General features: G+C 34.6%; 1 protein-coding gene across 3 annotated transcripts in view; it reads right to left on the minus strand.

Moving 5' to 3' along the window:
* Positions 1-372: 372 nt before the first annotated feature.
* The window catches only part of loco (regulator of G protein signaling family member locomotion defects), a 248,135-nt gene continuing 233,827 nt past the window's right edge, over positions 373-14,680 (minus strand). For all 3 annotated transcript variants that reach the window (XM_081764563.1, XM_081764572.1, XM_081764554.1), the window contains 3 exons: positions 14,282-14,435; positions 13,068-13,159; positions 373-8,672 (listed from right to left, as the gene is read on the minus strand). In XM_081764563.1, the coding sequence (XP_081620689.1) occupies positions 7,758-8,672; positions 13,068-13,159; positions 14,282-14,435 (1,161 nt within the window). In that variant the 3' untranslated portion in view covers positions 373-7,757. The remainder of the gene's footprint in view (positions 8,673-13,067; positions 13,160-14,281; positions 14,436-14,680) is intronic.

Raw genomic sequence — 14,680 nt, forward strand, 5'->3', positions numbered from 1 at the left:
GTTACGTGCTCTGCTCTAATGCGGTGCATATTACTAGTAAGGTGAACACTTTTGCACTGACACTACTTCCTTATTCAATGTTCCTACTCTCCGAATTTTAATTTATTTATTTATTTTACACTGCAAAAAGGAAAGACACGAATAAACACTTGTTATCTTAGGGCTGTGTGTCCCGTATGTTGTGAAATACGTCGAGCTGAAAGGTCTATAATAGCAGCCAAAGGTAGTTTTTTTTTTTCTTTCTTTCTTTCTTTTCCTTCTTGTTATAACAAAACTTCTCCCTAAGTAATGGAACAAACAATTTCTCATAATTCATTTGTCATCGTACAATAAACATTATTTATAGATTTATATTATATTAAAACAGCCATATCAATTATCACTCAGATTTATTACAAAATAATACATTAAAGATTTACAATCAAGAACTTATATCTTTCACTCTACTCAGAAATCTTAGTTAAGATGCACAATCACTCTGCACTGCCAGCACCAATACTTAATTATTTATTTACCTTTATATGTATATATTAATCTAAAAATCAGGAACCAAACAACACAACACTAATTTTCAATAAATTTCTCTCTACACAATAGTCTAGTGCTAAATCAGCAGCTACCATTTTTCTTATTATACTTTACATTGCATGATATACACTCTTATTTATATAATATCTTACAATAACAATTTGTAAATAAAAGACTACTGAAATTATGGAAGTGATATAAAAGCATCAATACAATACATTAGTTCCTAACCTATAAGAGACATACAGATTTCTGTATCTAAAGTCAGGAAACACAACAGAGCTTTCGTTAATTTGACTCCTTAGCTGTAAATATTATAGAGTAGCTACGAAAATCTGGAATCAATGGAGATATTCAAGTTAGATAATATGATTCCTAAACGCTGGACTGGGAGAAAGGGACCTAATGTAATGAGTACCGTATCATCTGACCTTAACCCAAAAGTCTTCACCATACGAGGGGTCGGAAATTTCAGGTGAATGTTGTGAGAATCCAGGATATGGTCTCTCCAGATTTCTATTATATACATGTAACTAGAGACCGGGTGTTCAGGCACTATAAACATGGACAACATGCACTTATAATGCAAAAATAGACAGTAAAATATGTTCATAAACTCGAAATAATAAATAAAGATAAATATCCATGTAATTATTAATGTAAAACTGATCCATATGTCATCACCACAATTTCAACGAGCTTCCTCAAACCTTCCACCACCTTTCTTTCTCCTCTCGGAAGATTTTGCAGTGGTTCTCTCTCTCCTGGAGAGACCATATCTTGAATTCTCGTAACATTCACCTGAAATTTCCAAACTCTCTTTCAAATGGTAACATCTTTCAAGTTGAGGTTAGTTGACTATGGAACACTCTACATTAAATTTCTTTCTCTCAGTCCAGCACCTGAGAATCGTTTCATCAAACAAGAACATATATAGCCGCGGTAGTTAATAGGTAAACATCTACCTACCACACAACCCGTGCGTTATATTACAGGTAGCGGCTGGCTTATTTCCATTTTACTCTCATTCTAGGGCAGCTCAGAGGTTCACTCGGCCTCAGTAAAAGGGACACGAGGATGGGAGGGGAGTAAAGATGGTCGGAGCATATGACATAACCTGTACATGCTAAAGTATATATAAAAAGGTCTTATCTCCACATCGCTCGTGGATACCTCGCCCTGCATTAAATGGGGGTGAGATGTAGCCTTTCCCTACATTATATATAACCTTCACGTTATTGTTAAATTTAATCAAAGGTTACCAGTTACGAATACAGCGATATTTTATTTAGAAAAGCTATTATGCATGCATCTGCATTCATATTTCACAATAAACGAAAGGCGGGGAAAATTATTTTACCTTGGACTTTTCTAGCACCACGGTCACACATACGCAAGTACATTGATGCTTACTGCAAACAGCGATATTCGCATTAACTTTCTTGGAACACTTACGGTAAGTCATGTCATGGTATACTGTAATTAAAATTTTGCCATCTTGTCTTCTGAAACTGTGAATATCCTATGAAAGAACGTCACTCCATCATGAAAACGAGATATCACTTATTGTGCTGTGGTAGTTTGTATGTTTTTGAAATGCTTGTAATTATATAATAATAATAATAATAATAATAATAATAATAATAAAAACTCAAGGTTGTTAGGTCAGGTATAGGTAAAATATTCATTACAAACGAAAGCCGAGACATTTCCTGCTCAGCGAGCGACTGAAAAGAGAAAATGAAATATATATATATATATATATATATATATATATATATATATATATATATATATATATATATATATATATATATACTTGTCTATATAATTATTAATTGACGCTTTCAATATATACTTTCGTATTTCCAGTAGTCATTTATTTTCTTGAATATACATGATATATACACACTTGTATTACAATATATTGTGCAATACACAGGAAAATATCCTTAGGCACGATTCAAGTACTAGTAATACAAAGAAAAATTTTTAATTAAAAAAATATTATATTAGTACTTTGTAGCTTTATATTTCTCTCTTTTTTATCACAGTACCCTCTACACCATCACATAACAGCAGAAATTACACCACGTTTATTAATTTCAAGCATTCTTATTTAATATACATAAATACATACTGCATACAAGCTAACGGATGTTATAGCAGGTGTTGGAGTATCTTAGAATGGAAAGGATAAGTCAAAGTCTTAAATAATGGGAGAGACAGAATTACCAAGAAGTTTCTCCTTATTTTTAAATTTCTCTAGGAATCTACTCAAATATTATCTCATTAGTACCACAGTAATAGGGTATTAGAAACACAGTACAATAGTTCCATAATTAAATGAACTCGTCGTAATTAAAAGTTGTTGTAGTTTGCGAAAAAAAAAATGATGAAATTACTAAATGCAATGAAAATATTAAACAAACACATGCTTAATCGAGACTACTTAAAAAATGGAAGAAAATGTCACAAAGAAATTACATTAAATATATATATATATATAATCATATTAGATCTTCTGGATGTAGGTCACGTCCAAACATTCTGTTCTGTTCATGTACATTCTTTTAAAATTACATTTGGAAATGTCGTAATTTAAGCATACCTGGATACGAAAAAGTTTTATCATCTTATCATCCTCCTGTACGATTTGAATATGGTTAAAACAAATTTCCAGGTTTTGCACACTTCTGTAAGTTATGGGAAAAAAAGTTATGAAAAAAAATATATATATATAATCACTGGACGGATGGTAAAATTGAGAATAGCATTTAGGATGAGTTGAGTGTTTGAAAAAATTAGGCAAAGTGTAATAAATTACATTCACATCTTTACTCCGGAAAAGCAATGAGTTGTATTTAATCAAAGCTGACAAAGATTTCTCAGCCAAATACTCTCTGACTTTAGAATCTAATGTTAACAACCTCCTTCGTGGCAAATTTACGTTTTCTTTTCACATTCATTCAAGGAAAATGTACACTATAGTGTATATTTTGAAAAATATATGTAGATGTATATATTTTTAAAAGTTTCATTATAAAGTATCTTAAGGGTCCAAATAAATGTTAAGATGAATAATGATATTTTTATCTCAAATAAATCAATAAGTGTCCCTAAAGCATACCAAAGTTCGATGTACAGTATACTGCACAAAGCCACTGAAGAGGTTATGACATTCAACGGATTCGCAATGTTTGTCTATATACAGTAAACAATATATTAATAACTAAATGTTTTTATGTGCTTATAAAAGCGAAATACTTTTAGTAGTTTCCAAGACAAGGCACAAAATTCACAGCCGTTAGAAAGAGACAACCACGTTTTATCATCATTCAAACAGGACTTTATATTATATATACAGGCCCGTATTTAGGTAAGTGGTATTCTGTGCTCGAGCACAGGATGGCAGAATTCAGGGGGCGGCAAAATATTTTTTTAAATTATCACAATAAAGCAATATTTAACTACCCGCAGAGTCCCGCGCAAGCGCGAGAAAATATGTTAATCTGTTTAAAATTCGCTCTAACTACAGTAGTTACTAATTAGCTAGCTTATCTGATTATTTTCAAAAAGTCATCCTCTTCCCCCCACACCAAGGGGTAAGGATGAACTTGAACATAATGAAAACTGATCGTTAAACTCAGCAACCTCGCAAACTATGAACTGAGCACTAATATCTGTTGTTTTCAATTACTTTTAAAATCTCGTCCCCTTCTTGAGGAGTGGAGTATGACCTTGAAGTTGAATTGGATTAAAACTGTTACTATTCATCTCAGCGATCCCAAAACCTAGGAATTCAACTTTAACATTTGTAGTTTTCAATTATTTTTAAAATGCCATATTATTCTTATGGGGATTTTGCACTCCCATATCTCATCTCAGGTGTGACCTAGAGACCTGAAACGGGCCATTTAGATCATATAATTTTAAAACATATTAAATTTCAAGTTTCTATCTATTATGGTTCTCGAGTTGAAATGCGCTACAGACAGTTTTTTTTTTTTAATTCCATATTTTACTATTACAGTGATAAGAGTAAATATTTAAGAAATTCAATCATAATTCACGTAAAATTATGAAATATGAAAATGACAATGGTTGATTAAGAATTAATAGAATGCATTTTCTCCGGGCAGTGAATTAAAACCTACATGAATACATTTCATGCCAGTATTAAGAGAATGTTTCCTCAATGAACTGAGTGGTTAAGCTCGTTGCCTTGTAATCAAAGGGCTGGTATGTTTGCAAAATCATGGCTTGTTTCCTTGTTTGAGACATAAATATGTGCGGAGAGGGGGGGGGGGATTATTTAGAGCACAGGGGCGCACAGTATGTAAATACGGGCCTATATATATAAAGCATTTAATGGCGACTTTCTCAAGGTGAAGAAGTAGAAGAGTAACAAGCAATACACCTGACCAGCAATTATATGACCGTGTGTTTTATATAATCTTCCAGGGCGATAACTTCAAACAATGAATATGTATATAAGTAAATAAAAAGAAAGAGAAATGAAAAAAAAAAAAAAAAAGAGTTTACAACAAGAGTGTTGAAAAAGGTCCCAGAGCAGTCGGTATTATGCACGAACAACAGGAAATTCAACTCAACATGGAGTACGTTATTGACAATACTTCACACTATTTACCGAAATTCGCACCCACTTTACATTTCTCAAAACAATGCAACAGTGCTTTTAATCTAAGTTATCCGATGTTTACTAGAAGTTTCTCATTATGTACTAAATCTGAAAGCTTATGGTGATTTACAGTCTTGTAAATGTACTCCTTAATAATATAGATATCTTGTTTCATTACTTTGTACACACAAAGCACACAATTTTATATACACAGTAGAAATTTGCTAACTATTAAATTTGGACGCACATCTGTAGATACGAACAGTTGTATACAAGCATATAGTATTATTCCTCCATAAGTTGGCCACTTAGGTACGTTACATTTTTTCAACTTCATACGACTAACTTAGGACATATTTCACTGAACTTTAAACATTGTGCTATTAAAATTTTAAGATGCTTCTTTTTGCAAGATTGAGAACTGTGATAATGTGAAGAGACATTCAATGAACAAAATGTACGTGGGAATTAAATACTTTAAAGAGTGGTTTACAAAATTAAATTGCAATGCAAAATTTCAGTGACCATACAGTCAATATTTCTTTCCTAATTTAAATGTGTAACTAATTTCAGAATTCTCTCTACGGGTATATTATATCCCTTAACAAAAATAATACGGTTTGTTCAAATTTTCGCAAAAATGGTGACAGAATAGTATTATTACGGTAAATTGTATCATTGTGTAAAATGTTTTACAATCTTTTATTAAAAAACAAAGAAAAAGAAAAGGTAGAAAGAAAAAGATACACAAGTTCTGATTAATACTCACATTAAAAACAAAGACTTTCACTATTTCTTGCTTTCTTGAACATTTAACAGCAAACAATTATATTTCAAATCAATATTTATCATATTAATACTTATGGAAATGAAACGAAATAGATAGGAAGGAAGGATACCAACGACCTACTGCAAACATAGAACGATGCAATTGCATATTATCCATGTAGTTTTAATATCGTTCATATAGGATGCCTTCCAGTATTTCGGAAGTGATGTACACATTTAAAGTTACTGCATTAAATGCAATATTGTGATCGCTCGTCAGAAACATATTAATGCAAAATCTTAAATATACATATATATTATTATTTTTTTGTAAATTCTTTTCATATAAATATCTTAAAACATTCATACATTCAGTAATTACATATAAACAATACATACAAACTTAAGAGAAAATGCAATGTTACTTATGTACACTAGATATATATATTTATATATATACTGTATGTATCAAACAACTACCACAATATTCATGTTATGTGCAACAGATCTCTCTATATAAATATAAATTTTACAACTATACACATGGAGATACTTTGTCTCCATAACAACTGTGCCACACACAGATTGTACTCTGAGGAAGGCAGTCTTGAAAGTATCTGAGTAATTACAATGTACATTGGCTTAATAGTAAAGCAAGCCATCTTGCAATCGTAACATCAACTACCGCTACTGTCAAACTGCAGTTCGTACTCTTTTTCAGACTTGTTATGCTGTTAGTGTTACAAAAGAACGTTTATTTGCAAGAATTCTGTTGGTAGGATGTCTCTAGAATTCGCCAGCTAATGACAAACGGAAAGAACGACAATGCCAAAGTTTGTGAGTACTTACAAAAAGTAAGTAGTTAGTGGCTTATAGATGTTGTTTATAGTTACCCAGCTCGGTGGATTACATAATCATTCACGAGCGGTTAGCTTACATAATGTGAAAGAATATCTCACACACAAGTCACTTTACTATCTTAAAAATACTAGATTTAATAGAGAAGCTATAGAAGCTCAAATTTTGATATTCCTCTATTATTTGAAAAGCTAAGAAATGAAAATGGCGAATCCACAGTGACCTCCCTCTTTATATATATAATAGTAAATTCTTGATTTTAATGTTAAATTATTCTTATATTTTTCCGTACTTTTTTGGAGTTATAAAAGAAACAGATTTATAGAATCAATACATACGAACACAATACATATGCTGGTTGTATGTTAACACTATTACAATGTTTTCTTATATTAAAAACACCTGAATGAACAATAAATAAATTTTATATACGGAACGTCATAAAATCTAATACCTTTCCTTTCAAACATAGGCTCACAAAAAAGAAGTATTATTCAATCTCTTATTAATGTCACTGTCTTCTTTTTAAATGTTTTTCAAATTCCCAACACAAAATTAACAATGAGTAAATGCGTTTGTTCGCTACAGTAGTTTCATTTATCTGTTTTAATGTTAAAAAAATTATTCGTATTGCTTTTAATCTCTCTTTACAGAACTTTCTGGTAACATCAATGACTCCGAATATATTACATAAAGTAAATTTATTCCCATGATGTTTTTAAACGAAGTTACTTTGGAACATAAGTTTTGGACTTTATCTGAAACTGCTTGAACAAAATGAATATAGTGCCAGCACCAGGACTCCTTTTATATTAATTGCTGAATTATTTCACTCATCCAATTTTTACAAAAACAACAATAAAGAAAACTTACAATTGTCGCAAGAGAAGCTCACCAGCTAACAACATAAAGAACATTTACAATCGTCGCATGAAAAACTCGCCTGCTTCTAAATTCAAAATTACACAAAACTGCTGCTCGGTTGGTCAAGGTATATAGCACGTCTATTTCGACAAATTTTAAGGTCTCTCTTTTCTGCGTTTCGAGCCATAATCTCATCATCACATTTGCCTGTTTTGCTATCTTCCGATTTTTCATCTGATAAGTGAGCTAAAGATTGGTTGGTGGTCATCCACAGAGCACGCTGTTGAGCAGTCCGTGAGGCTATATTTCTTGGTTTCGGTGGGAGGGGTGGTGGATCACTTCCGCGTTGAGGAAAATCATCCGGAAACACTTTACCACTATCACTGTCCGACTGTTCACCAAAGGCAACGGGAGGAGGAGGAGTGAAATTGGCTTCTTCTAAATGACTCAGAGAAGCCCTTGACGTATTCGGATGAGGAAACTTCGAAGGTGTCAAGGTATCTTCACCGTCATTCCTTAACGTTCTATCTAAATCAAGTTCTAAATTTGCACTTTTCATATTATCTACTATAGTATTGTTTAATGAATTGTCAACATTTAAGGAGCTAAAATGAACAGGGCTTTTATCGCCTGCTTTTACTTTCCCATTCTGTCCTTTCTCCGTCGAAGTGCATGAAGTATGATGACCATATTTCAATCCTTCCTGTCTATGTTTAAATTCTTTCCTAGTATTATTTTCTACACTTAAACACGTTCCATTTGCACGTAGATGTGAAATATCACAATTTCTTGCCAAGAAATATTCTTCTGCTTGTTGAGGGGTTGGAAGAATTCCATCTCGACTGAAACTATTGTCCAAAAATTTTGTAATAAATGAAACATCCCCTCCAAGTCTGCACTTTGTGGATCCATCTGTGCCATCACTTTCCGTTTGCTCTTCGTAATAAATATTTCCTTCGCTTCTTCTTCCTTTTCGAATTTTCTTGCTGCCTTGGGGTGCGTTTTCTTTGTCCTAAAAGTGAAACAACAAAAATGTTTATTTCCCTTAAAAATAATTTTCAAGAAGCTCTTATTCTGCTTTTAGTGTACATCACTTTTTCTCTGCAAAGTATTAAATATTAATCTATAGCATTTATTTATTTATTTATTTAAATGACAGAAAAACAAGGTTGAAGCAAAGTACATAACAACATATACATAATGTCAGCTGTAACAGAGTATAAAATCATATAAAAATTACCGGATTGACTAGGAAAAATTTTATATAAAGTTAGCACAGAAAACACTATATTTACACCCCTCTTAAAGTAAACCTGCACCAAGACATGAATTATTTATTATAAAATACAATTTTTTGAAGGTATTAAGAGTCAATTCTACATAAAAGGGAGGATATATACAATGATTTTGCATGTACACTTATTCTTAATCCGTAGCAGGTACCCGGTGAAAAGTTTTAAATAACCTAGTCTCTTCTGGATAGCTATCTAGTATGCCAAGCCAACGGTGTGGTTCATAAAAAACAAACAAACATTCAGCTTTACATTTATTTATGAATACTATAGGATGAATATTGAATAAATTAATAGAATTTCTTGTATCAATATGTACCGGATACTAAAGAAATAAAATTCACCTACGTCCTAACGTAAGCTTTTTATACGTATATATATACACACTAGCAGCGTTCACCCCGCTTCGCTGCGGTCACCCCGGAACGCAATAAACTTTGTTACTTAGATAATTTTTACTTTTTCGCTTTCAAGTGATATGATAAAAACCATAGAAGATTGCAGTAAATCTTAACATTATATCGCCTGTCATTTATGTTAACCCGCCCCGCTTCGCTGCGGTCATCCCGGTGCTGGCATATTGTAAAAGTGTCTGTAAAAATAAGCAAATCAATTAAAAAATTTTAAACAGAAGATTCAAGCTATTTTCCGCTCTATATCGCCTGTCATTTATGTTAACCCGCCGAGTGACACGGTCATGCGGGTTGCATATAAATACGTTTATTTTTACCTATGATGAACTAATAACAAAGGATTTGTACGTTATGGACACCTGAATGGTCAATTATCTCAAGACACTGGTAATTAAAAATTAAAGTGATATGATAAAAACCATCTAGGGTCCAAATCCTAATAACCCCCCAAAAATGAAAGAAATTGGTTCAGCCGTATTAGCGTGATGAGCGGACAAAAAATTGTACGTTCTCTTTTATATATATAGATTAGCACTCCTGGCTTAACGATTTTTTACCCTATTGTTGAACTGAATTTAAAGTTACCTGAGTTAGGAGCTAAGTTGCTATGAGTTAATTCTGTATAATATACTAATAGGTAAGTGAAGTCTTAACAGATTAGTCTCTCCTTCAACTGAGTTAACTTAAATTGGTTTTTAAGTAATTTTAATTCTCTTAACTGTAGTCAATCCTGTCTGAAATATAAACTTTTGAAAGAGTGGTACAATCTTTGCTAGCATTGTATTGTCACAATCAAGCACAAAGTGAGTTTCAATACTAGCAAAAATAACACGCGTACACGAACCGTCACATTTTATTCGGCGTATACAGAGGTTGTTCAGCCTACGTTTGGCCAATTTCGTTCCCCCTCCCGGGCAGAATGGATTCACCCGACGTGGCTCGTGGCGTCCTGCACTGTTGTGTAGTGGCTTCCTGGGAAGGGAGTTGTTTTTACGCGCGGACAACAATAACGCACAAAACAGGACCATTGTTGTGAGTGTTGTGTTAAATTTGTTTCCAAGTGTATGGGTTTCCGCTCTGTGACCAAAATGCCGCCCAAACTAAGCCGGTTTTGGGAAGGCTGTGTTGCGGCTCTTTATGACGCCCACTTTAGTCTTTCTGTCATTAGAAAACAGTGCAAGAAGAATGGTCGCAACATCAGTTTAAGTGGAATAAAAAATGTTATTAAAAAGTACAAGGGCAACGAAGCTACACCATTTGGATCACCAACGAACTTGCCTAGGAAGCGAGAATGCACCAAGGCCACCTCCACCATGCAGAGGAAACTTCGTAAAATGGCAATGCAAGAAAATCCGCCAACACAAAGGTGTATGGCTAATCGTCTTGACGTGTCTTTGGGGACTGTGAGCCGGACGTTACACCATCAACTCAAGCTGGAAAAAGTCATGAAAGTTCGCGGCCATCTTCTTACGGATGCTCACCAAAAGGAACGAAAGTGTAACGTCCGGAAGCTGTACGAACGGCATCTGGCGAAACAAAGGTGGATGTACGTCGTAACGCTCGATGAAGCATGGATTTACCTTTCCGACTGCGGCAAACCGGGAGCCATCACGTACCGAGAGAAAGGCGCCAAGAACTTCAGAAGGTGGGGCCGTGTCTGTAAAGAATCCTTCCCAAAAGGGTTCATGGTCGTTACTGGATACTGTTACCGAGGTAAACTGAAGATTCGTAGGGTGGCGAAGAACTGCAAAATAAATTCGCAGTATTTTCAGGAGCAGTCATGCGGCCGATCTACGAGCATGAGATTCCAATAATGTACGGAAATGACGCCAATCTGGTGCGCATTCACATGAACAAAGCCTCATCACATACCTCACGATCGTCCCTCGCATTCTACAGGGAGATGGAGGAGGCAAGTGGTATACAGGTGATACCTTTCAATGAGATACCTGTTAAATCTCCAGATGCAAGTCCTATGGACTATTGTGGATTTGGGTTGCTGAAGCGGGCTTTGGGAAAACGGCGTGTGACAACTGTGGAAGGATTTTGGAAAGCTGTGCAAAGGGAATGGGACAAGATTCCCCTCCCAGTTCTTCAGAGAAGCCTATTACAGTGGAAATTACGCTGTCGGCTATTGTTAGGAACCAGACCTGGCGCCATGGATTCTTCTAAATTTTTAGGTAAGTCGAAATTGGCCAAATGTAGACTGAACAACCTCTATTATTTCTGTTAGTGTCAACCAAAAATCAGAAGAATCTTCTTCAGATAATTAGGAATGTACAGGCGGTTATGAGAATAACAGACACTTTTTTTTTTTTTTTTTTTTTTTGTGTGTGTGTGTGTGTGTGTGTGTGTGTGTGTAATTTACCGGATCAATATGACATTTGGACCACCTTTAGCTCTCAAAACAGCTCTGATGCGTTGTGGAATGAAGTCATAGAAGTCGTGAATGGTAGCAAGTGAAATATTACACTACTCCACTTGCAGTGCATTACTCAGTTCCATGAGAGAAAATGGAGGAAATATGCGCGCGCGCGTTCATGTTTCCAAAACGGACCACAGATGTTCAATTAATTTCATGTCCGGAGATTGGGCGATCAAAGAAGGTGTTCAACTTCGCCCCGATGTTCCTCAGACCACCGAGCTGTGTCAGCTGTGTTGATGAGCGCATTAAAATCCTGGAGTATGGAGTCATTGCTGGAGAACAACATATGAATCATAGGATGCACATGGTCCCCGGGACCCACTGAAAACCAGGTTAGTACAGCATACATCATCACAGAGCCTCCGCCATGTTTCAATGTTGGGTGGAGACACTGGAGATCATATGTTTATCTGGGCGTCCGCCATACATAAACACGCCCCATGGTTTGAAATAAAGTGAACGATGGCTCATCCGATCATATCACTCGTTTTCTGTCGTCAGTAGTCCATGTAGCATGTTCGCAGCACCGTTGATGTGGTAAAGCGTGATAGTCCCTTATCAGCAGTTTCGCTCGTGCAACCCGACTCCGTGTGTCCATATCATGTAATTTGGCGGACTGATTGTCGACACAAACTGTGGGAGGTGCTGCTTGAATTCCTCCGTCATATATCCCGCAGTCGCACGACGGTTCTATGTGACCAATCCGCTGAAATACTCGGCAGTACCTGTCAGTCAAGGTCTTCTTCCGAATCCCGTTCCTCCTCGCCGATGTTGTTTGCCGTGAGTTTTGTAGACCGTCATCGCCTTGGACACTGTCTCTCGCGTCAAACCTAATACACTTGCCACTTCCGTTATGATCGCACATTATCAAGCGCAAAAATTGTGCCCCTATGGAAATCAGAAAAGTAGCCCATTTTACACCATGACCTCTGCACACTGCCGTTCTATGCTCTTCATGTAGTAGGAGTTTGCTCTATCACACCACTAACAGCCCACCAGCTGTCATCGCCTGATCGTTGCTAAACCAGACATCTGGCATATTTCTAACTCCAGGTGTTTCTATTATTTTGATAACCATTTGTATTTAGTATTATTTAATTAAAACAAAAATCAAAGAGAAAAAATACACGACTAGCTCGCAATACCGTGCCGGTTCGTTCGTTGATTTTAATTTCAACTTTAACACTGACAACATTAATTTTCTAATATCATATTCAATTCTATAATATATTCAAATAATTAATTAGCAGTGATGAATAATCACCATTCATACTTACTTTTAAAAACTCCGGAAGTTCGAAATTTATCTCTGTACCTCTTTGATCCTCCAGCCTACTACGTTGAGCTCGCTTCAAACCTTCATAGAGTTCTGAAAGAAAATTAGCATAAAAATTATTTCTTCCAAATTTGAACCAAATGTTTTTGTAGAGTCTAGAACAAAAGCTACACTTTATCAACAAACATTATGCTATATGCGATTGAAATGCCCCAACATTAATTTAATAACTTCTTTCCTCCTCCTTTCAATAGAATCAGTCTATAATTTCGAAACATAAAAATTGAATTATGTAAAGGACATCTAAAAGTAATTTAAAAAAACATGTGTAGATGAAAAATATTTAAGAGTGACAATATTGTTAAATGAACAGTTCTGTCAGAAATAGAAATAATCATAATATTCAAATATAAACATTTAATAGTAAGTGTGATAGCAAATGAAAAGGTACATACAAGCTATTGTTACAGATAGCACAGGGAAGAACATCAGTGCTTAGGTATTCAAACAATTTGGTACATAGGACTTACGATAGGCAAACTATCTACGTTTAAACCGAAGTGATACATCAATGATCGAGATCATCCTTCATCAAGCAGAGGATTGAAATAAATGAAAAGAGAGATTAGATGGTACTACCGACAAAATTATGAAATATAATTGAAAATGTCAAATGAGCGAGTTTGTCGAAAACATTCAGCGCGGACGGAAAAATTCGTCCATTGATTTTGGAAAATCTTTATTGTAAGTACACACTCCATTTACTTAACGTTTAACCTTAAATTAACATCTAAGATTTATGACGTATTTCCCCTTAACTCTTGTTCTAAATAGCCTTTTAAAAAATAATAAAAATAAAAATAAAATAAAATAAATCTGACTGAGTTTTAATTCACTTTAATGGCCCGTAACTCGGGAACCAAAAGTTTGCAAAGCAAAATAGGTACTCCACGCCAAAATCAAATGAATTTTGTAGATTGCGTACGACATATACTGCTCTTGTAATGGATTTTTTTTTAAAAGAAAGCTTAAACGAACAACAAAAGCTCTTACCATAATTCAAACAGACAATACACCACTATCGGAAACCAAATATCATGTTCAAGACCCATTCCGATCATAATTACTTACTTGCCTATTTTTATTGGCCTATCAATATCCAAATACTGTATCAGTACATTGTAAAGTTTCAGAAAATAATATTAAGTTGAATACCTTCGCTTTCTGATCTGCCCAAAGGTCGTGGTCCACTCTTTAGGTTTGTTTGCCCTGATTTACTCCCTGATAAAGAGCTATGTTTGGTCTCTATTTCGCTCCGTTGTGCTCCGAATTTACTACTATTCGTCTTCTTTCCTTTGGACTTGGATTCCTATAAAAAAAAATATTAAAATGCTGTGTCACCTCAGGTAAATTGCTACAAAAAAAAAAAAAAAAAAAAAAAAACTACAAAACTAAGGTCGTATAAAATTACAGCTGTTCAAGAATTGAAGGATCCAGATAAAGAAAAACGTGTTGCTTACTGTAACCAGTTTTTAATGTTCATTGTGCGTAATTCTGATATTCTCAAAATTACGTAGTTTACTGATAAAGCCTGGTTTCACCTTTGTGGGTACA

Source organism: Thermobia domestica, chromosome 1 (assembly GCF_964235325.1).
Source record: "Thermobia domestica chromosome 1, izTheDome1.hap1.1, whole genome shotgun sequence".
Taxonomy (NCBI): domain Eukaryota; kingdom Metazoa; phylum Arthropoda; class Insecta; order Zygentoma; family Lepismatidae; genus Thermobia; species Thermobia domestica.